This window comes from Lagenorhynchus albirostris, chromosome 18 (assembly GCF_949774975.1).
Source record: "Lagenorhynchus albirostris chromosome 18, mLagAlb1.1, whole genome shotgun sequence".
NCBI classification, from domain to species: Eukaryota; Metazoa; Chordata; class Mammalia; order Artiodactyla; family Delphinidae; genus Lagenorhynchus; species Lagenorhynchus albirostris.
The window spans coordinates 15255953-15280178 of NC_083112.1; the positions used below are offsets into that span (position 1 = coordinate 15255953).

At 38.4% G+C, this 24226-nt stretch overlaps 1 protein-coding gene across 2 annotated transcripts in view; it reads right to left on the reverse strand.

Annotated features, from left to right (window-relative positions):
- Positions 1-9138: 9138 nt before the first annotated feature.
- Positions 9139-24226, reverse strand: part of MRPS31 (mitochondrial ribosomal protein S31) — a 29409-nt gene continuing 14321 nt past the window's right edge. For both annotated transcript variants that reach the window (XM_060129241.1, XM_060129242.1), the window contains 2 exons: positions 21862-22005; positions 9139-9434 (listed from right to left, as the gene is read on the reverse strand). In XM_060129241.1, coding sequence (XP_059985224.1) covers positions 9205-9434; positions 21862-22005 — 374 coding nt within the window. In that variant the 3' untranslated portion in view covers positions 9139-9204. The remainder of the gene's footprint in view (positions 9435-21861; positions 22006-24226) is intronic.

Sequence of the window (24226 nt, forward strand, 5' to 3'; positions counted from 1 at the left end):
GCAAAATATTGAGTAGAGTTCCCTGTGCTATACAGTAGGTCCTTATTATTTATCTATTTTATATATAGTAGTGTGTATATGTTAATCCCAAACTCCTAATTTATCCTTTCCCCTCTTTCCCCTTTGGTAACCATTAGTTTGTTTTCTATGTCTGTGGGTTTATTTCTGTTTTACATGTCAGTTTATTTGTATCATTTTTATAGTTTTAGATTCCACATGTAAGCGATAGCATACGATATTTGTCTTTCTCTGGCTTACCTCACTTAATATGATAATCTCTAGGTCCAACCATATTGCTGCAAAAGGCATTATTTCATTCTTTTTTATGGCTGAGTAGTATTGCATTGTGTGTGTGTGTATGTGTGTTTATTGATATATATATATATATATACACATATATATACACCACATCTTCTTTATCCATTCATCTGTTGATGGACATTTAGGTTGCTTCCATGTCTTGGCTATTGTAAATACTGCTGCAATGAACATTGGGGTGCATGTATCTTTTTGAATTATGGTTTTCTCTGGATATATGCCCAGGAGTGGGGTTGCTGGATCATATGGTAGTTCTATTTTTACTCTTTTAAGGAACCTCCATACTGTTCTCCATAGTGGTTGTACCAATTTACATTCCCACCAACAGTGTAGGAGGGTTCCCTTTTCTCTACACCCTCTCCAGCATTTATTTGTAGACTTTTTGATGATGGCCATTCTGACCAGTGTGAGGTGATACCTCATTGTAGTTTTGGTTTGCATTTCTCTAATAATTAGCAGTGTTGAGCATCTAACCAGCCATCCCTGATGGACATTTAAGTTGTCTCTAGTTTTTCATAATTACCAGCAATGAAGTCTCACACACACATATGCACACACACACCTTTTTATACTTGTACCTACATCTCTGATAGATCCATTTCTAGAAGTGAAATTGCTAAGACAAATGCACATTTAATGTTTCAATCAGTACTACCGATAGCTCTCAAAAAGGTGTCCTAGAGGGGCTTCCCTGGTGGCACAGTGGTTGAGAGTCCGCCTGCCGAGGCAGGGGACACAGGTTCGTGCCCCGGTCTGGGAAGATCCCACATGCCGTGGAGCGGCTGGGCCCGTGAGCCATGGCCGCTGAGTCTGCGCGTCCGGAGCCTGTGCTCCGCAACGGGAGAGGCCACAACAGTGACAGGCCCGCGTACCGCAAAAAAAAAAAAAAAAAAAAAAAAGGTGCCCTAGAGAACCTGCTTTCTCACATTCTTAACAATATTGGATCTTACTAAGCTTTTCAATATTTGTTAATATTTTCATAAGATGGCTGCAGTCTCATTGCTAACTTTGCATATCTTTGATTATTAATGAGATTGAACATTTTATCATTCTATTATTTAAGATAAGATGTAATTAGTTTGACATTATAGATAGAAGGCTAGAGACTGAAAAAAAAGAAAATTAAAATATCTGCTAAAGAATAAAGGAACATCTTAGGAAGGAAAAGCACCTTCTCAGCTTTGATATAAATGGCATTCATGCCTAACGCACATCTTGCTGCAAACGGAGCGTTTTAAACCATGTTTAAAGTTAACCCATATATAATTGGCTGCTCTGCTTCAGAATTATTACTGGAGATGCCGTGTGATCCTATATTGGTAAATTTTCTGATACATAAGCTTTATAATCATCAAATAATAAGCTTCCCCTTTGTGCGCACATCTTGGTTTCTATGTTTTTTGTTTCATTTCGGGTTTTTTTTTTTGGCCACAGCACGTGGCTTGTGGGATCTTAGTTCCCTGACCAGGGATCGAACCTGGGCCCTCAGCAGTAATTTAATTGATAGGATTGTATTAATGTCAATTTACGAATTTTGATCATTGAACTATGGTTGTGTAAGTTAACGTTAGGGGGTGCTGGGTGAAGGGTATACATAGACTTATTATTTTTGTAACTTTTCTGTAAGTCTAAAATTATTTCAAAAATAAAAACGTTAATTAAAAATAAAATAAGCTTCATCTGAAGTGTGATTTTCATAATACACATTAAAAACCACATCCTCCTGGTCATAGCTACGCTGAGGATTTGAATATTATTCAGAATTTCCCTTAATACTGAACTGCTCTTCACTGAAACCATGTGGTTTCACAGAATGCTGAAATGTTTTAAAAACAATTTGCATTCTCTTTCTCTTCTTTCATCTTTGAGTTTATGGAGCTCCCTGTTGTTCATTCAGAAAATAATTCTTACCAGCTTAAGCTACCAATTAATGTAAAAGAAGGAAGGGTCCCTGATCTGAATCTGGGGTTCTCAGCTCTGTCATAAATGAACTATGAAATCACTGGCAACTTACTCCCTCTGGGCCTCTATTTTCCACACCTATGAAATGAGTGAATTAGTAAAAGATATTTGGCTTTCTCAGTTGGGGAATTCTGTGCTTCATATTCATAATTCCTGACTCCTACTAGCTTGACGTCCACCTCCAAGTTAGGCTAAAAGTTTTGGTGTAGAAGTGACCAAAGACTGTAAATGCCAGTTTGTAGCTCAATACGTCAAGGCATTAACCAAAGTTAATGAATGTGGCAGAGGTAATTGGGTTCTTAATTTTTCTTTTTTTTTCTTTTTTTTTGTGGTATGCGGGCCTCTCACTGTTGTGGCCTCTCCCGTTGCGGAGCACAGGCTCCAGACGTGCAGGCTCAGCGGCCATGGCTCATGGACCCAGCTGCTCCGCGGCATGTGGGATCTTCCTGGACCGGGGCACGAACCCGTGTCCCCTGCATCGGCAGGAGGACTCTCAACCACTGCGCCACCAAGGAAGTCCCGGGTTCTTAATTTTTAATATCTCAGAAAGTTTAACAAAGATCTTAATCTCATTTAAATCTCTTGATTTTACACATTAATGAATAGCAGTGAGTTATTTTCACATGGTGATATTCAATCCATCTAAATCAGAAGCTTCATTCTAGGACCATATTTCAAACTCCTTTCCCACGGAAGCATCGTTCGGCAGCCACAAGTATGGCACACCTGACTCTTTCCTCCCCTTTCTTTTCCTGATCCCTCTTGCTGATGGTATAGGGAATAGAGATTGACTCAAAGTCAGACAATGGTAGCCTAAACCACCAATCTGTGGATTATTACAAGCTGACCTAGAGCCTAAAAGAATACTTTTCTTTTTTTTCTTAATTTTATTGAAGTATAGTTGATTTACAATGTTGTATTAATTTCTGCTGTATGGCAAAGTGACTCAGTTATCACAGGATATTGAATATAGTTCCCTGTACTATACTGTAGGACCTTGTTGTTTATCCATCCTATATGTACTAGTTTGCATCTGCTAATCTCAAACTCCCAGTCCTTCCCTCCCCCACCCCCCTTCCCGTTGGCAACCACAAGTCCGTTCTCTGTGTCTGTGAGTCTGTTTCTATTTCGTAGATATGTTCATTTGTTTCATATTTTAGATTCCACATATAAGTGATATCATATGGTGTTTGTCTTTCTCTTTCTGACTTACCTTGCTTAGAATGATAATGTCTAGGTCCATCCATGTTGCTGCAAATGGCATTATTTCATTCTTTTTAATGGATGAGTAGTATTCCATTATATCTATCTATCTATATATTTATAGAGATATATATATTCCACATCTTTATCCATTCATCTGTCGATGGACATTTAGGTTGTTTCCATGTCTTGGCTATTGTTCATAGTGCTGCCATGAACACTGGGATGCATGTATCTTTTTTTAAAAATAAATTTATTTATGTATTTATTTGGCTGTGTTGGGTCTTCATTGCTGCGTGCAGGCTTTCTCTAGTTGTGGCAAGCAGGGGCTACTCTTCATTGCAGTACACAGGCTTCTCATTGCAGTGGCTTCTCTTGTTGTGGAGCACAGGCTCTAGGTGTGCGGGCTTCAGTAGTTGTGGCACGTGGGCTCAGCAGTTGTGGCTCACGGGCTCTAGAGCGCAGGCTCAGTAGTTGTGGCACACGGGCTTAGTTGCTCCGCGGCATGTGGGATCTTCCCAGACCAGGGCTCGAACCCATGTTCCCTGCATTGGCAGGTGGATTCTTAACCACTCTGCCAGCAGGGAAGTCCCCATGTATCTTTTTGAATTATGGTTTTCTCCAGATATATGTCCAGGAGTGGAATTGCTAGATAAAAGAACAATTTTCTTTTTGCCCATAATGACACTGGAAAAATGACTTCTCTTCTCAGTGCTGTTTCTCACTTATCATCCCATTAAAAATTCTTTTTTCATTGTGGCCACTTTGACATTTGCCCCACTGAGCTTTCTGCCTTTAATTTTTTCCCAAATAGCCCTACTGAATTAGCCCCCCAAAACTCTGAGTTATTATTGTTATTCCACTCTTTAATGATTTTTCATCTAAACATTAACTACCACTTCAAAGTTCCTATGTTTGCGATGATCCCATTAGAATATTTTATTGAACCCAAATGAAGAAATTCCTTTTCCCTTTACTCCAGTGTATCCATATAATTGCTCTCAAATCTCTTCTTGAGGGGTACTGGGGAAAAAAAAACTTGGTTTTTGGAGTTGTTGATCTAGGGTTTAAATCCTGGCTGTACCACTTATTTGCAACATTGGGAAATTTATTAAATTCCTGTAAATGGGAATAATACATACCTTAGAGAATATTCCAGACTTCAATGATGTAATATGTGTGAAGCACACAGCACCAGGCCAGTCAGCCGAGAGGAGCCCACCACCGCAGTGGTGCCTGTGACCATCTCAGCCACGATGCTGATGACAGTAATTACTCTAGACTGGCACGCATGGAGCAACCACCTCTACTGCCCTCAGCCACCGAGCTACACCCTTCCAGCTTTCCTGCACCTTGGCTAACACGTGCTTCTTCCCGAAATGGTAGGTGGTCCTCTATTTGGCTTGAGAACAGAGCATTCTTTTTTCAAATGGTTAGAGTATCTTCATTATACACATAGACCATGGGACCTAGAATCTAAGGATAGTAGATTCTTTAGAATTAAGTGTGTAGATGGACAAAGAAAGGATGTTTTTAATGTCATGGTCTCAACTGTGAAGGTATGATAGTCCTTCAAAACTATGGCCAGATTCTGCATATCTTCCAGTTATACACCCACTTCCATTCATTCCTTAAAATATCATGAAATGTTGTTACATACAAAGGGATATCTGTAATATAATTTTTTTTATTTATTTATTTTTGGCTGTGTTGGATCTTTGTTGCTGCGCGCAGGCTTTCTCTAGTTGCGGCGAGCGGGGGCTACTCTTCATTGTGGTGCCCGGGCTTCTCACTGTGGTGGCTTCTGTTGTGGAGCACAGGCTCTAGGCATGCGGGCTTCAGTAGTTGTGGCTCACGGGCTCAGTAGTTGTGGCTTGCGAGCTCTAGAGAGCAGGCTCAGTAGTTGTGGCGCACGGGCTTAGTTGCTCTGTGGCATGTGGGGTCTTCCCGGACCAGGGATTGAACCCATGTCCCCTGCATTGGCAGGCAGATTCTTAACCACTGTGCCACCAGGGAAGTCCCTGTAATATAATTTTTAAAGCATGATAATAAAATGATCACCTGTGAACCTACCATCCAACTTGGGAAATAGAATGTTACTGCCGTTTAGGCTCCCTGGGTGTCCCTCCTCAACGCCACAGCCCGTCTCCCTTGGCTCCCTGAGTTACAGTATTGTGTTTATCATTACTGTGATCTGTGTTATAATCACATTTATTGCTCTGCAATATATTCAGAATTGTAAATGGGAGTCTATTGCATGTATTCTGCTGCAACTTATTTTTCACTCAACATCTGAAATTCGTCTGTATTAATGTGTATAGCTCTATTTTAATCATTTTTGCTTCTGTTTAGAGTTCCAACTGCCTGAATAAACCACAATTTATTTATTAGTTCTCCAGGCAATGGGCACTTCCTCCCCAAACCACAATTTATTTATTAGTTCTCCAGGCAATGGGCACTTCCTCCCCAACTTTGAACATTTTTGTAAATGCCTCCCAGCACTTATCTGCAAGGGTTTCTTTAGGTATGTACTCCAGAAGCGTTGTTCAGTTTATATAAATACACACACACACACACACACACACACACACACACACACACACACACACACACGGTAGATGTTTATACTATGTATTTACATATAATTATTAAAAGATAACTAAATGTTTCATGTATGTTATATATTAAGTTACATACTATATATGTATGTAATATATATTATATATAATTATGTAATTCCAAGAGTATTTGCCAATTTATACTCCCACTAACCTCAACATATGAGTGATATTGCCTATCTTTTGATTTTTCACCCATCTAAAGAATACACAAATGTTATCTCAATATGGGTGTGGTTCTTTTTGTTTGGTTTTTGTTTTTGTTTTGCGGTACGTGGGCCTGTCACTATTGTGGCCTCTCCCGTTGTGGAGCACAGGCTACGGACGCGCCGGCTCAGCGGCCATGGCTCACGGGCCCAGCCGCTCTGCGGCATGTGGGATCTTCCCGGACCGGGGCACGAATCCGTGTTCCCTGCATCGGTAGGCGTACTCTCAACCACTGTGCCACCAGGGAAGGCCTCAATATGGGTTTTTAAAAAAAATTTTTAACTGAAATGTTCTTTAAATTCTATAGTGCTTTAAAACTTTCAAAATTTCACACATAATTTCATGTAATCCCATAATAGCCTTTCCCCCCACCCCTATGTTGCCCCTCCCCCTTCCCTCTCCCCACTGGTAACCACTAGTTTGTTCTCTGTATCTGTGAGTCTGCTGCTTTTTTGTTTTATTCATTAGTGTGTTGTATTTTTTAGATTCCACATATAAGTGACATCCTACAGCATTTGTCTTTCTCTGTCTGACGTATTTCACTTAGTATAATACCCTCTAAGTCCATCCATGTTGCTGCAAATGGCAAAATTTCATTCTTTTTTATGGCTGAGTAGTATTCCATTGTGTATATATACACCACATCTTTATCCACTCATCTGTTGATGGACACTTGGGTTGCTTCCATACTTTGGCCATCGTAAATGATGCTGCTATGAACATTGGGGTGCATGTATCTTTTTGAATTAGTGTTTTCTCCATATGGTTTTCATTTGCATTTTCCTCACATTCTTTCATATATTAGCCAGTTATATTAGTTCTTCTATGAAATGCCTGTTTATATATTTTGACCATATTCTTTTGTGTTGTTTTTCTTCTACTTGATTTTTAGGAGTTCTTTGTATACATACTACTGATTTGGTGATTGTATTGAAGCATTTATCTTCTCCATGTTGGACACATGTCTTTTCACTCTTGGTGGTATCTTTTTTGATTAAAATTTCTAAATTTTAACATAGCCAAATTTATTAATCTTTTTCTTAGAGATTGTGCTTTGGTATTTTAAATCCTTGCCTACATCAGAGCCATAAAGATATTCTTCTGTATTTTCACTTTAAATGTTTATAATTTTATCTCATTTAAGTATCAAATTCAACTGAATTGGATTTTTTTAAAATATGAGAATCCACTTTTTTTCCTTCATGTGTATAACCAATTGTCCTAATACCATTCATTGAATATCCACTCTTCCCATTGATCTGCAATGCCAACTTTGTCATGTATCAAGTTTCCATATACTAATGGGCCTATTTCTGTGTTCTGTATTCTGTTCCATCAGTCTATTTAACTATCTCTGTGTGTAATATCCTGCTAATTATCACAGCTTTATAATAAATCTTTTAAAAAAATATTTATTTGGCCACGTTGGGTCTTAGTTGCAGCATGCGGGTACCTTCGTTACAGCGTGCAGGCTTCTCTCTAGTTGTGGTGCGTGGGCTCCAGAGTGCGCAGGCTCAGTAGCTGTGCAGTGTGGGCTTTAGAGCGCAGGCTCAGTAGTTGTGGCTCACAGGCCCAGTTGCTCCGCGGCATGTGGGATCCTCCCAGACCAGGGCTCGAACCCATGTCCCCTGCATTAGCAGGCAGACTCCCAACCACTGCGCCACCAGGGAAGCCCTACACATATTTTTAGATTCTGAATATGATAAGCCCAATATTTAAAGGCTCTGTGAGTCTGATTCTGTTGTCTGTTGTTTCTGCTGGCATACATTCATGGTGCTTTCTTTCCTTATGTGTTTTGTAATTTGAAGACTGGGTTTATGGTGAGTTCCTTCACATACAATTTTTGTTTGCTTGTGCCAGAGCTTGAACACTATTAGCCTGAGGCCACTGTAAACTAAATTCTTAATTTGAGGTTGTTTTTGTTTTTTTAAAAGAATCCTCGGTGCTTTCAGTTGTATGAATCTGAATCACGTTGCTATACACCATAATGGAAATTAGTTCTGGGCTTCCCTGGTGGCACAGCAGTTAAGAATCCACCTGCCAATGCAGGGGACATGGGTTCGAGCCCTGGCCCAGGAAGATCCCACATGCTGCGGAGCAACTAAGCCCGTGTGCCACAACTACTGAGCCCGTGTGCTACAACTACTGAAGCCTGCACGCCTAGAGCCTGTGCTCTGCAACAAGAGAAGTCACCGCATTGAGAAGCCCACACATGCAACGAAGAGTAGCCCCCGCTTGCCACAAATAGAGAAAGCCCAGGCACAGCAATGAAGACCCAACACAGCCAAAAATAATGAACAAATAAAATAAATAAATTAAAATTTAAAAAAAAAGGAAATTAGTTCTGATTTTAGCATGATGACCTAAAATTCTAGAAGTGATTAGTATAAGCCCTTTATTTCTATAAGGTTACTTCACTATAGTGACCCAGACTTAGGTAAGGGTAGTTAATTTAGTGTGGAAATATAAATATGTATATATGCAAATATAGAAACATGTATATGTAAATATAATCTATGCATATAAATTTGTCTGTAAATCCTCTCAACTGTTATAGTCCTCTGATGACATCACATGTATGGCGACTTATATTTCAAAGAAGTATGGTCACTGAATGAAAAGAAAAAGGTTACAGGAAGTTGCCTTAAACTTACTTATTAGTGATTCTAAGATACTCTTTTTGTTTAGAATTACTAGTTGAATCCATAAAAGCTGGTAACTTTTTTCCATGCAGGAATATTTTTCAGTTACCACCGTACATATACTTTTAAACAATTTAACATTTATACGATTCAAATCAGATGCAATAATGAACACAATATAGGAAAACTTCTAGTAAAATTATTTAATTATAATACGAATCTCCAACAGCTTGAAATAAGAATTTCCATGATCTTCAATTGAACTGTATGCCACTTTCTTTTAGAATGTCCCGTTTTTCATTAAAATAGTTCCTAAACCACTCTATATGTTCAACCTTCTGTTTAACACTCAGATACGGGTTTTTGGAAAGGCCACAGGTCACCAACTCCATGAAGTGGCGAATTGGTCCCTGTTTTGGAAAATCCTCCAGGTATTTATCCAGAAATATATGTTCATGAAATTCTGAACCATCATCATCAAAACCTAGGAAATGAGACAAAATATGTTACAATTTTGAATGTAAAACCTACACTATCAAATTAACATTAATGAGGTAGTATAGTATTACAGTAAAGGCATGAACACTGGAGTAAAACAGAGGTTTGCTCACCAATTTAACAGCCACATGATTGGGCAAATGAACTTCACTGAGCAACAGTTTCCTCAGGCATAAAATGAGTATTAAGACAGCACGTTCTTCATGGGGTTTTATAAAGTTAAATAGACATAAATCTTACAAAGTTCCTTTACAATGCTTAGCATACTACAAATATTCAAAATGTAGCAGCAATTACTACTAATGGATATTTTAATATCTAAAGAAACCACTAAGAAAACTATACAAACTACACTAAAAAAATACATAAAGCAAAATAAGATGGAATCCTTATATTCAAGCAGCACACAGGAAGCCCAGAAAAGACAGAGGAGTGGGAAGCAGAGAAAATGAACAGAAACCAAATAACAAAATGAGACTTAAATCCTAACAAATCAATAATTACTTTAAATGTAAATGTCTAAATATACCATCAAAAGAAAAACACGATCCAACTATATGCTATATACAAGAAACACACTTCAAATATTTACCTATAACATAGGTAGGTTGAAAGTAAAAGGATGGAGGCAGACATATCTTGCTAACATTAATTTTTAAAAAAAGAATGCATGAGTGGCTATAGGAATATCAAAGTAGACTTCAAAGAAAATTATTAGAGAGAAAGAGGAACATTACATAATAAAAGGATCAACCCACCAAGAAGACAAGCAATCTTAATTATGTATGCACCAAAGAGTTTCTAAATACATGAAAGAAAAGTTGATAGAAATAAAGTAGAAATTAAAAAATCCACAATTACAGTTGGAGGTTTCAAGACCCCACTGTCAACAACTGTGAGAACTAGCAAGTAGAAAATTAGCAGAGACACAGAAGAACTGAACAACATCAACCAACAGGATCACAGTGACATCTACAGAACACTCTACCAGACTATTGCAGAATACAAATTCTTTTAAAGTATCCATGGAACATTCACCTAGTTTAACCATATCCTGGGTCACAAAACAAATGTCAACATATTTAAAATAACTGAAATAATATACAGTATGTTCTCTGATCATAAAGGAATCAAAACAGAAATCGGTAACAGGAAGACAATAGGAAAATCTTCAAACAGTTGGAAATTAATGTCAGTAATTCATGGTCATAAAGGAAATCTCAAAAGAAATAATATTTATTTATTTGGATTGCGGGTCTTTAGTTGTGGCAGGCGGGCTCCTTAGTTGTGGCATGCATGTGGGATCTAGTTCCCTGACCAGGGATTGAACCTGGGCCCCCTGCATTGGGAGTGTGGAGTCTTAACCACTGTGCCTTGAGGGAAGTCCCTCAAAAGAAATTTTAAAAAACACATAGAATCGAATGAAAATACAACAAATCAAAATTTGTGGGACACAGCTAAAACAGTGCTGAGAGGGAAATATATAGCACTGAATGCACACATAAGAGAAGTCTCTAATCAATAATCTAAGCTCCCACTTTAAGAACCTAGTAAAAGAAGAGCAAAATAACCCCAAAGCAAACAAAAGGAAGGAAATAATAAAGATAACATCAGAAATCAATAAAACTGAAAACAAGAAAATAGAGAAAAATCAATGAAACCAATACCTGGTTCTTCACACGCACACACACAAAACAAAAAAAACAAAAATTGATACATTTCTAGCAAGTCTGATAAAGAAAAAAGAGAAGGCACACACCAACAATAGTAGCAATGAAAAGGGGGTTATCATTATAAATCCTGAAATCATTAAAGGGATAATAAAGGAATACTCCAAACAACCTTACACTCACAAATTCAACAACTTGAAAAAAATGGACAACTTAAAAAAAAATCCATTGAACTACCAAAACTCAACCAAAATAAAAGATAACCTGAATAATCTTATAACTACTAAAGAAAAGAAATATGTAATTTAAAAGTTCTCAAACATTTAAAGAAAAACTAACACCAATTTTACACAATCTCTTCCAGAAACTAGAAGACAGGATACTTCCTAACACGTTTTATGAGACCAGCATTACCTTGTTAAAAAAACAGACAAAACAACCAAAAACAGGAGCGAGAGAGAGAGAGAACTACAAAACAATATCTCTAATAAACTTAGAGGAAAAACCTTTAAACAAAATTAGCAGACAAATCCAACAATGTATAAAAAGATTTATACACCAAGATCAAGTAGAATTTACTCAAGTAGGATTTTACTGCAAGGCTGGTTCAACATCTGAAAGTCAAGGTAATCTACCATATCAACAGGTTAAAGAAGAAAAATCGTATGACCCAACACTCACTTTGATAAATATTCTCAGCAAATTAGGAAAAGAGAAGAACTACATCAACATGGTAAACCTACAGCTAATATCATAGTGAAAGACTGAAGGCTTCTCCCCGAAGTTCCTGAACAAGGCAAGGAGATCAGCTCTCACAACTCCTACTCAACATAGTTCTGAAATTTCCAGCCACTGATGAGGGAGGCAGAAAGAAAAGTCACATAGATGGGAAAGGAAGACATAAAACTATTTGCAGACGACATGATTGTCTACGTAGAAAATTCCAAGGAATCTACAAAAAAACTCCTAGAACTAATTAGTGAGTTCAGTAAGGTTACAGGATACAAGATCATAAAAATAAGAATCACTATTTAAATTGGAAGACTCAACATAGTAAAGATGTCATTTCTCTCCAAACTCATCTACAGGTTTAATGTACTTTCTACCACAATTCCAGCAAAGTTTTGCCACAGACAAGCTTATTCTAAAATTTATATGGAAAGGCTTAAGTCCTAGAAGAGTTAAGACAATCCTGAAAGAGAAGAATCAAGTGGGAGGAATAACGCTCGGGCTGACTCTACAGCTACAGTACAGGCATGCCTCGTCTCGCTGTGCTCTGCTTTACTGTGCTTCACAGATATTGCCTTTTATTTTTGTACAAATTAAAGGTTTGCAGCAACCCTTTGTCAAGCAAGTATATCTACACCATTTTTTCCAATGGCATTTGCTTACTTCCATGTCTCTATGTCACATTTTGGTAATTCTCACAATGTTTCAAACTTTTTTCATTATTATTATATTTGCTATGCTGATCTGTGATTGGTGATCTTTGCTGAAGGCTCAGATGATGGTAAGCATTTTTTAGCAATAAAGTATTTTTTTAACATCTTTATTGGGGTATAATTCCTTTACAATGGTGTGTTAGTTTCTGCTTTATAACAAAGTGAATCAGTTATACATATACATATGTTCCCATATCTCTTCCCTCTTGCGTCTCCCACCCTCCCTATCCCACCCCTCCAGGCGGTCACAAAGAACTGAGCCGATATCCCTGTGCCATGCGGCTGTTTCCCACTAGCTATCTACCTTACGTTTGTTAGTGTGTATATGTCCGTGACTCTCTCTCAATAAAGTATTTTTTAGTTAAGGTATGTACTGTACTTTTTTAGACATAATGTTATTGCACACTTAACAGAATACAGTGTAGTGTAAACATAATTTTTATATGCACTGGGAAACCAAAAGATGCATGTGACTTGCGTTATTATAATCTTTGCTTTATTGCGATGGTCTGGAAACACACCTGCAATATCTAAGGTATGCCTGTAATCAAAAGAGTATGGTATTCACAGGGAACTCAATATTATGTAATGACCTATATGGAAAAAAAAAATCTAAAAAATAGTAGATATATGTATAACTGATTCACTTTGCTGTACATCTGAAACTAACACAACATTGTAAATCAACTATATGCCAATAAAAGTTTTTAAAAAAATAGAGTATGGTATTGGCAGGCAGTAAGACACAAAGGTTGATGGAACAAAAATCGAGGACCCAGAAATAGACCCTGTTATGGACTGCCAACACATGGATCTTGGACTTCCAGCCTGCAGACTTTGAGAAAGTAAATTCTGTTGTTTAAGGTACCTAGTCTGTGATATTTTATTATAGAAGTCTTAGCAGACTAACACAGATCCACATGAATATGCCCAACTTTTTACAAAGATGCATAGACATTCAATGGAGAAAGGACAGCCTTTTCAACAAATGGTGCCAGAAGAATTGAAAAAGAACCTCAACCTCATACAAATTAACAAAGAATGGATCACGGTCTAAACTATATATATAACAGAAAAAAAACCAGAGGAAAATCTTCTGGTTCTAGGGCTGGCAAAGAATTTGACACCAACAGCACAATCCATAAAAGGAAAAATTGGACCCCATCAAAATTGAAGACTTTTGGTCTGTGAAAGAATCTGTTAAAAGGTTACAAAGATGGGCTTCCCTGGTGGCGCAGTGGTTGAGAGTCCGCCTGCTGATGCAGGGGGCACGGGTTCGTGCCCCGGTCCGGGAAGATCCCACATGCCGCGGAGTGGCTGGGCCCGTGAGCTGTGGCCGCTGAGCCTGCGCGTCCGGAGCCTGTGCTCCGCAACGGGAGAGGCCACAACAGTGAGAGGCCCGCGTACGGCAAAAAAAAAAAAAAAAAAACTAAACCTGTAACTACCACACTACCCAGCAACTGCACTCCTGAGTATTTATCCCAGGGGAATGGAAATCTGTATTCATACAGAAACCTGTACATGAATATTTACAGCGCCTTTATTGTAATAGCCAAAAACTGGTAACAGCCCAGATGTCTTTTATCAGGGGAATGGTTAAACAAACTATAAGGTACATTCAAACCATGGAATATTACTCAGCAATAAAAACAACAGCAGCAAACAACCCCTACTGACACACATAACAACTTGGATACATCTCCAGAGAATTAATCATGCTGAGTGGGAAAAAAAAGCCAATCCCCAAAGGTTACATACTGTGTGATTCCATGTGTACGTCTTTCTTGAAGTGACAAAATTATAGAAATGGAAAATGGATTTAGTAAGATTGCCAAGGATCAGGGACTAAGAAAGGACAGCAGTGGGAGGTGAGTGGATGTCGTTATGAAAGAGTATAAGAGAGATCCTTGAGGCGACAGAACTGTTCTGTATCCTGACTGTGGTCGTGATTACATGAATCTACATATGTGACAAAACTGCACAGAACTAAGCACACAAACACACTCACACAAAGGAGTACATGTAGAACTGGTGACATCTGAACATGGCTGAAAGACACGGCTGCCGGCTGCCTGCCTGTGATACTGTGCTGTGGTTACGTGGGCGGTAACTACTGAGGGAAGATGGGTAAAGGGTATGTGAGATATTTATCATTTCTTACAGCTGCATGTGAACCCACAATTACCTCAAAATAAGAAGTTTAAAAATGCTCTCTAATCACTTACAATTATCTTACACTTACTGAAAGAGATTTTTAAAATTTTATTTGGACAGTTAAAGATCTATTCATCATTTTTCTTTTTTTTTCTTTTTTGCAGTGCGCAGGCCTCTCACTGTTGTGGCCTCTCCCATTGCGGAGCACAGGCTCCAGATGCGCAGACTCAGCGGCCATGGCTCACGGGCCCAGCCGCTCCGCGGCATGTGGGATCTTCCCAGACCGGGGCATGAACCCGTGTCCCTTGCATCGGCAGGCGGACTCTCAACCACTGCACCACCAGGGAAGCCCTATTCATCATTTTTATAAAAACTAAAACACACAAGAAATAAATTAAGGCATTAGACGGCCAAATGGCCACATACTACTCCTATGCTTGTATACATGCCCCTTTGCACTGTGCCTTTGCCATTCTTCCCATAAAGAGGTAGATACAGCCTGTTTCTCCAACCCTTAAATTTGAGGTTGGCCAGGTGACCTGCATTGGTCAACGGGACATTACCAAACACAATGCAGACAAAGGCCTGAAAAGCGCTTGCACATCAGTCCCTGTTCTTCCTTGTGTTAGGAACTCTTCTATAGCCAGGTGAACAGCCCAGGCTAGCCTGTGAGATGATGAGTGACATATAACCCTCCTATCGCCTTCTCTGACAACCAACTAGACACCAACCAGCCAGCACCAACTAGACACTTGAGAGAAGCTACTCTAGAACAACCCACCCCCAGCCAACCTGCCAAAACCAACCAGAAAACCCATAAGCTCATGAGCAGTTACAACTTAGCTGTTGTTTTAGTAAGTTTGGGGTGGTTTGTTATGTAGCAAAAACTGATTGACATGATCGGCTGAAGTATTCCTAAAACTTCTTCACATTCAGAATCCAACTCTCCTGAACTGGCTTTTCAACTCGGAGTTGTCAGCGGCCGTGCTTTCCAATGTCTATTGAGAACATTTGCGATGCAGCGTTTCTTAAGAGTGTTCCACTATGGCCTCTCTGACGCCCCTAATGCAAATCTGGATGCGTATCCACAACAGGCAATGACAACTGCTCCTTCACTGATGCCTGACTAGCATAACCAGGTGCATCACGATCTCAGAGATATTTAAAACGGTGAAAGACAAAAGTAGTCATAGTCAATGAAATACAGGGAAAAAGCTGTGCAGGAATTTTTTAAATGGAAGTTTTCTCTATCCTATAACCCCCGAAAGTTTCTACTCACATTTTCCCAGGCTAGTCACTTCCAAGACTAATCACTTCTAAGGTGTATATCCTTCTAGTCCTTTCCCTAAATGCATACGTATTTTTTAAAAATAAGACAAATTATTGTTTAAAAAAATTAAAAAAATTATTGTTTAAAAAAATCTTTCTCTGAATCTCTATGAATTCTCTATGGTTCTCAATAGTTTATATCACAAAGCAAGCATGTTGTTACTCCTTCACTTTTTTTCCTTTTGTTTTTAAGGCGTATGCACCTGGGGATAGGAATGGGAGAAGTGCAATCCAGAGAGGTAAAAAATGAAAAATAAAAGCCTCGCTTTGCTAAAGGTCTTTTCCATATTGTCAAACACTACTAACAGTTTCCTGTGACAATTATTCTTTAAAAAAAAACAACAACCCAATATGGCTAATGTGAAAAACAAGGCAGGTTTACATGTTCAATATATTTGAAAGAGTATGTTAGGGCTAAGACATAAGGTCTGTAGCACTGGAGACTTAATAAATCAAGGTGATAAGTGCTCTCAAAAATCCAAGGGTGACTTCTGGATTGAGATTTTGTTGTTGTTGTTAGTTATTAATATCCTTAGATATACTTAAAATATAAGACTCAAGACAGAAAATTTTGCAAATCATTTTTAAAAATAGCTGTGTTAACACAAGTTCAATAATCAATTTATTAAATCATTAACAGATCGACTATCTCTGACATAAAGTTATAATGAGTTAATGGGTATAGCAATTATGACTATGCTATATTAGGTGGAAAAGCAAGGGCATAGGTGATCTTATTTCTTTTTTTTCTTTTTTTTTTTTTTTTTGCGGTACGCGGGCCTCTCACTGCTGTGGCCTCTCCCGTGGCGGAGCACAGGTTCCGGACGCGCAGGCTCAGCGGCCATGGCTCACGGGCCCAGCCGCTCCGCGGCATGTGGGATCTTCCCGGACGGGGCACGAACCCGCGTCCCCTGCATCGGCAGGCGGACTCTCAGCCACTGCGCCACCAGGGAAGCCCAAGTGATCTTATTTCTTATTACTCTTCCCCTAGATGAGAGATCAACCATCTTTTTAACTCAGAATGTTCCAGCAAGGCGTAATGAACAGATCCTTCCTGAATAAGTCAATGAGTGAATGAAAGCCAAGTGGTACTGGCAAGTATAAAACAAAGGAAAAAACGAGAAAGAGATAAAGAGGGGATACTATATACAAAAATAAGTTCCAGATAGATTAAACAGGAAAAGGCTAACAGATCTGACTAGGTCCAAATTAAAATCACTGTTGGTTGAAGACGTTTTGAACAGTTAAAAGATAAGCAACAAGGACTTCTAGTTAAAATGTAGCAGATTGAACCCATGCTTTAAAAATCTCTGTTCCCCTGTAATATCTACTACATGGCAATAAAAGGAATAAAAAGACAAAGAGAACAGAAGAAGAAACAATAACAGACAGGAGGTATCAGCAAAATGTTAGAGGAAGGACAGTGGACAGATAAGTAGTAACTGACTCAGCTGAGTCGAAGATGCTAAAACCAAATTAAGAAGCAGACTTCAAAGGCTTCGGGAATTAGTGGCAGCATATACCACTGAAATTAGGAATGGGGATGAGGGACAAAAAACCAGAGGATTAATTAAAACTGGTTTAGGGAATACTTAGATCTCCCATCTTCTACCTATATCTCTAGATGACTACACCATCCATTTCCCAAAGAAGATGGGAAGTTTACTTTTGGGAGAAACTAAAACAGAAAGAGGAATGAGTCACTAAATTGATAAGAAGGGGAATTAAGTGAAAATCTGTGTGCTGAATGGTGAGACATTCCATGCCGCCCCCGCCCCCATCCTACCAGCTGGCTATCTTTTTAGAAGAGAATGTGCCAATATTTATTGCAATATAAAACACGCCTATTGTTTGACCCTTCTAGGAACTGAAGTACTCAGACATATACAGAAGGATATGTATAAAAAGATTCACTACAGCTCCATCCATCAACAGGAAAGTGGTAAAATAAATTAGTGCATTCATACAATGGCATACTATAGAATATGTAAAATAGTTCCATTTTATGGTCCCATATAGACCAAAACAACAGATAAATGTGAAACTACCATTTAAAGTGGACTGTGAGGACACTTACCAAACTATTGACAACGGTCGTTTCAGAAAAAGGGAAGAGAACTGAGAGGTAAAGATATATTCTCTATTCTTCCATATTATTTAACTTTTTTGCAAGTAAACTTTAATATATTTATTTCTGTAATTTAAAATATTTTTTAATAAAAGAAACATAGTAAGGAGAAAATAAGAAAGTGTGGGAAATTAAATACAACAAGGAAATCCCAAATGGTGTACAATCAACTCAGGTTAAATCTGTGTCTAATTCTCCTTTAAATATTACTGAATGCAATTAAATATTACTGAATACAGCTAAAAATATGGTACAGCAAATAAACGGTAAAATCCAGCTAATAGCAATGACTGATTTTTTTTTTTTTTTTTTTTTTTTGCGGTACGCGGGCCTCTCACTGTTGTGGCCTCTCCCGTTGCGGAGCACAGGCTCCGGACGCGCAGGCTCAGCGGCCACGGCTCACGCGGCATGTGGGATCTTCCCGGACCGGGGCACGAACCCGCGTCCCCTGCATCGGCAGGCAGACTCTCAACCATTGTGCCACCAGGGAAGCCCTGACCAATTATTTTTGACAAGAGTGTATTATAGCACTGAAGCAAATTCAGTCACTTTCACTTTGACTTGCTTCCACTTCTATTTTGTCAAAACTATTATTTCTTTTCCTATTTGTATTCTGAGGCTCTTGTTCAAAGGCCACCATCTCAAACAACCAACAGATTGTTTCAGACAACACATACTTAATCATCTTTATATTTGCCCTAATTTTCTCCACACTATACCCTCCCACATGACAACAGAGCCCTCTTTAGAGTTCTATGGTAATTCTGAACTTTTCTCACTATTCTTGCTAGCTCATATTACAGCACACATTCCAGATACCCTAGCAAAGGATCGCACATTACAAGTTTAAACCAACTGAAGAATAAAAACAAAAGTGTGACTGACATCCATGACTGAGCTTTTTTGCCCACTGAAGCCTCTAAACTGAGAATTACTCCTGGAGGGTATTTCAAAACACCTGTAATTCGGTGGCATGTACATGGCTAATGGATATTCAAGAGCAGGACCCTGTTAACTGGGTAGTGGTAAAAATGGGATTAAATTTAGATAAAGCCAAAGCTAAAACAGAAGTGATCTTATTATCAATCCAATATATAACAAAGACTACAAAATCTAACTGGGAATAATTCCATCTAACAGCTTTTATAAATCTCTAGGCTCGCAAAGCACATAGAAGGGACAAACCAGGTTTTAAAAACTGACAAAAAGCTACTTCAAACTGGGAAAACAATGTTTACATTTTAAGTGGCAAAACAAACAAGTGCAATATTTTATATAACAGAAAAACACAACACTGGGAAGTAAATTTTAAACACAAGACAGGCATTTTATCATTTTTGGTATTATGTTCCCAAACTGACGTGGTGAGTCCCTAAATACACAACAAAACATCTTTTCCCAAAAACATCAAAGTAAATCTTCATGAAGCTAATTATTAGGAGAGAGAGCATGATGCTTTACTACTCTTAAAATTCAAGTATAAGAAATATAGAAGAATGTTACTGAACGGCTGAGGCTCCAGGTTCTAAGGCCGGTCCTCTTAAAGTATTCAGAAGACCCTAAGTGTGTACTGAGGGGAGTGATCAAGGTGAGAACGTTTCCACGGTTCCCTTCCTGTTCTTCGTTCAGATAACAATTGCCTTCAGGAGCTGGAAATGAGATACCTCCCTTTCCGACCCCAAAACATCAATAATATGTACAGTGTATATGGACACTTGTCACATTTATCTCCCCAACCTGACCAGAAAACATGTTTTTTTCCTTTTTCAGAAATTACACTTTCTCAGAAACGAGGTCAAATCTAAGATAAATTCCTTTGGAGTTTGAACACTCAAGATTCTGATGAACTTAAATGTTTTTCTGCTGATGACAATGTACTGCCAATTCATGCTTTTCTATTATCCTATTTGGTGGTTCCTAGAAAATACACAGTATCCTCATGAATATTTTAAGATTTAAAGATGTTATAGTATAGAAGAGAAAATAGTTATAATAGCAAATCTCCTCACAATATCGTTGTTGTAGAAACAGGGATGAGGATGGTAACAATGCTTTACTTGTATAATCAGTTGTTTCTCAGAAGAATCCCATAAAATAATCCTATTATTATTCCCATCATTTTATAAGATGGAGGAAGTGAGGCTTGGAGAGATGAAGACTCACTCAGGAACTTGGTCTCTAACCACCACACTCACTGTCTCTCCTAAGTAAAGTCACATATTCTACCTCAATACTGGGTTTTAAAACCATATCTTGAACCATGAGGACCTGGAACACCCAACTTTCATCAAATATGGAACAAAGTCTTCCCTTAATATCATAGATTGTATTTTGTTAGTTTTTTTTGCTACTTTTAAAATTCTATCATCATACAGGAGGGGAAAAGAACTAACATTTATTCCTATGTATTATATGCCAAGAACTGTGCTGAGCAACTCAATATCTTATTTAATTCTTACATTCTTCCAGTGAGGTACCTTTAATTTTACACATGAGAAAACTAAGGCTCAGGAGGTTAAATAATTTCCTCAAAGGCAAATGGCTAATAACTGACATAGCTGGAATCTGAACTCAGGCCTACAAAAATAAAAGTCCTTGGTTTTTGGGTTTTTTTTTTTACCTTATCCTGATACCTTCTAGAATGTAGAAGCCATAATACTTTTAAAAATATTTAAAGTATACTTTAAAAAATACACATTATTTAATAGATGAAATGCAAATTTCTATATTACTGAATATATCATACAAATATATAAAATATTAAGAATTTGCTAAAGGATTTGTAAGTCCCTAAAGTTTTCCTATACAAAAGATTACTTTATGAAAATATAAGACTATTTAAGCTACCACTCCACTTATTAATCCAAACAAATGAAAGGTTATCAAAAATGAAAATATTACAGTGCAGCATACTACTACAAAGGTTAAAATACAGACTACATTTTCCTAAGACTTCCTGAGGTGTTTGCTATTTCTATTTAATCTTACCATAAAAGTAAATGAATCCCTTCTAACTGAAAATACATCAATAAAAATTCAATGAAATGTTTAGCTGATGACATCACGGGCGCCATAAAAAATAAACAGCATAGCAATACAGTTTTCCTTTTGATTGAGGAAGATGTAACACCTCTAGAAAAATCTCCAGGAAAGTAGATAATGTTTTATTACTGGCTCAAAGCACCTAGGTATGCAGCCAAAGAATTTCAAAGCCTCCTAACCTATTTGTTTTGAGTGGCTTTGAATACAAGAAACTTGTGTCTCATTAATGCAACCGTTTTAAATAAAAGATACCAGCATAAAACTTGAAGGTTGTAATGTTCCCCAAAACTGAAGGATGATCTCATACCCAGTATTTAATGTATTAGAAGATTTACCAGGTAATCTCCTGCTTTTAGCAAGTAGAAAACTGTCATCATTTGCAGTTCTCAACACTTCTATGTCACAGAAATTCATGATGCATTTCTGCCATATAATTTTACTTCTTTATTTTCCTTATCCAACAACTAGAATTCAGTGAAATCGTAGCATTCTTTTTAAAAAAAACACTGTCAGATTTCTTTTAGGACATCACAAAGATGTTTACACAAAGTTTTGAAATTCAGGTAAATATCCAAAACCTACAACTGAACATCTGCCAGATTTAATCTCAATCATTGAGTTTTATAAACCTATGGCATTAAGACTTACCTGCTTCATTGTTAATTGGGAACTCCCACAATTTCCCCTCTTTTGTCAATTGGATCATCTCTTCAAAACCATTCTGAAAGGGTTGTTCATTGACTGCCGCTAACTGCTTAGCAAATTCTACATCCCAAAGAGAAGGTACTGCCTCTGTAGAATAAAAAATCCAAATTACACACAATTCCATATAAATATCTTTCTTTTTAAAAATGTTATCATCAGGGCTTCTCTGGTGGCACAGTAGTTAAGAATCCGCCTGCCAATGCAGGGGACACGGGTTTGATCCCTGGTCCGGGAAGATCCCACAGGCCACGGAGCAACTAAGCCCATGTGCCACAACTACTGAGCCTGCCCGCCACAATGCTACTGAAGCCCACATGCCTAGAGCCTATGCTCCACACCAAGGAAAGCCACCACAATGAGAAGCCTGCACACCACAACGAAGAGTAGCCCCCACTCGCCACAACTAGAGAAAGCCCATGCGCAGCAATGGAGACCCAACACAGCCAAAAATAAATAAATAAAATAAATTTATATTTAAAAAATGTTATCAGCTCTGAATTGATAATATATTTTCAGATCTAGAAGCTCATAATTAAACAGTATATAGGGACTTCCCTGGTGGCGCAGTGGTTAAGAATCCACCTGCCAATGAAGAGGGACACGGGTTCGATCCCTGGTCTGGGAAGACTCCACATGCCTCGAAGCAACTAAGCCCGTGCACCACAACTACTGAGCTTGCGCTCTAGATCCTATGAGCCACAACTACTGAGCCCACACGCTGCAACTACTGAAGCCCACGTGCCTAGAGCCTGTGCTCTGCAACAAGAGAGGCCACCGCAATGAGAAGCCTGTGCACCACAACGAAGAGTAGCCCCTGCTCACTGCAACTAGAGAAAGCCCGCGTGCAGCAACAAAGACCCAATGCACCCCCGAAAAAACCACAAAAAACAAAACCAACAAAACAAAAACCAGTATATAATGAAAGGTCACTCTTTGATAGCTAAAATTGAAACAAAAATAATATATAAAGACTGCAACCACAATAATTGTAAGCCTTACTTTTTGTTTTTACTACAATGCTAGGTAATTAACCGCTAGTCTCACTGCCCCCTCTATTGGAAAGGAAAAAAGAAATGTCTATTCTGTTCACAGATCTTTTTATGACTGAATATTTTTTATACAACATGTGATTTAGATCTTTAAAGTCCAGTCTGTTTATCTTTATTTTTAGTCTGTTAAGATAAGTCACAAATGTACTACTAATAAAGACCAAATAAGTTAAATTAACATAATTACAATAACAATGACAATGATAATACTATTAATGCATACTGGGCACTTATTCTGTGCTAAATGCTTTTTATACATTAGTTCATTTAATCCTCACAACCAACTCTATGAGTAAGGTAATATAGTGTTAGCTTTTTACCACCATCATATCACATGTTTCAATCATTTATATGTTTTGGAAATTTAAGACATCTTTAAAGAATGAGTCACATTCCCACCAAACATCACTGGTGGAAATGTAATGGTACAGCTGCTCTGTATTGAATAAAAGAGTGTGGCAGTTTCTTAAGAAGTTAAGAATATACTTATCGGGACTTCCCTGGTGGCACAGTGGTTAAGAATCCACCTACCAATGAAGGGGACACGGGTTCGAGCCCTGGTCCGGGAAGATCCCACATGCCGCGGAGCAACTAAGTCCATGCACAACTACTGAGCCTGTGCTCTAGAGTCCACGAGCCACAACTGCTGAGGCCACATGCCACAACTACTGAAGCACGCACACCTAGAACCCGTGCTCCGCAACAAGAGAAGCCACTGCAGTGAGAAGCCTGTGCACCACAATGAAGAGTAGCCACCACTTGCTGCAACTAGAGAAACCCGCGTGCAGAAACAAAGACCCAAAGCAGCCAAAGATAAATAAATAAATAAATAAATAAATTTACTTTTTAAAAAAGCAAGCTGGCTCCTTCAAGAACCCATCACCTCTTCTGGCTGTTCATTAGGTGAACCTTAGCAGCTGCCCTGACAAAAAATTCCCCTTTGGGGGCAAGCTTAAGAGTTGCCACTTCAGGAATTCCCTGGTGGTCCAGTGGTTAAGATTCACGGCAGTGGCCAGGGTTCAATCCCTGGTCCGGGAACTAAGATCCCCACAAGCTGGGCGGTGTGGCCCAAAAAAAAAGAGTTGCCACTTCAACAGGGGAGAGGTGATCCATTCTCCACGCCTGTGCATTTTGCATTTCCTTTTCATCAATCATAGAAGACAGAATGCAGTTGTCACAGTACAAGAAGGGGGGGTTGTTCTCTTAGCTTCATCTTCAGCTTAAATGAACAGTGATTGAATTAATGCCTTTCCTCCATG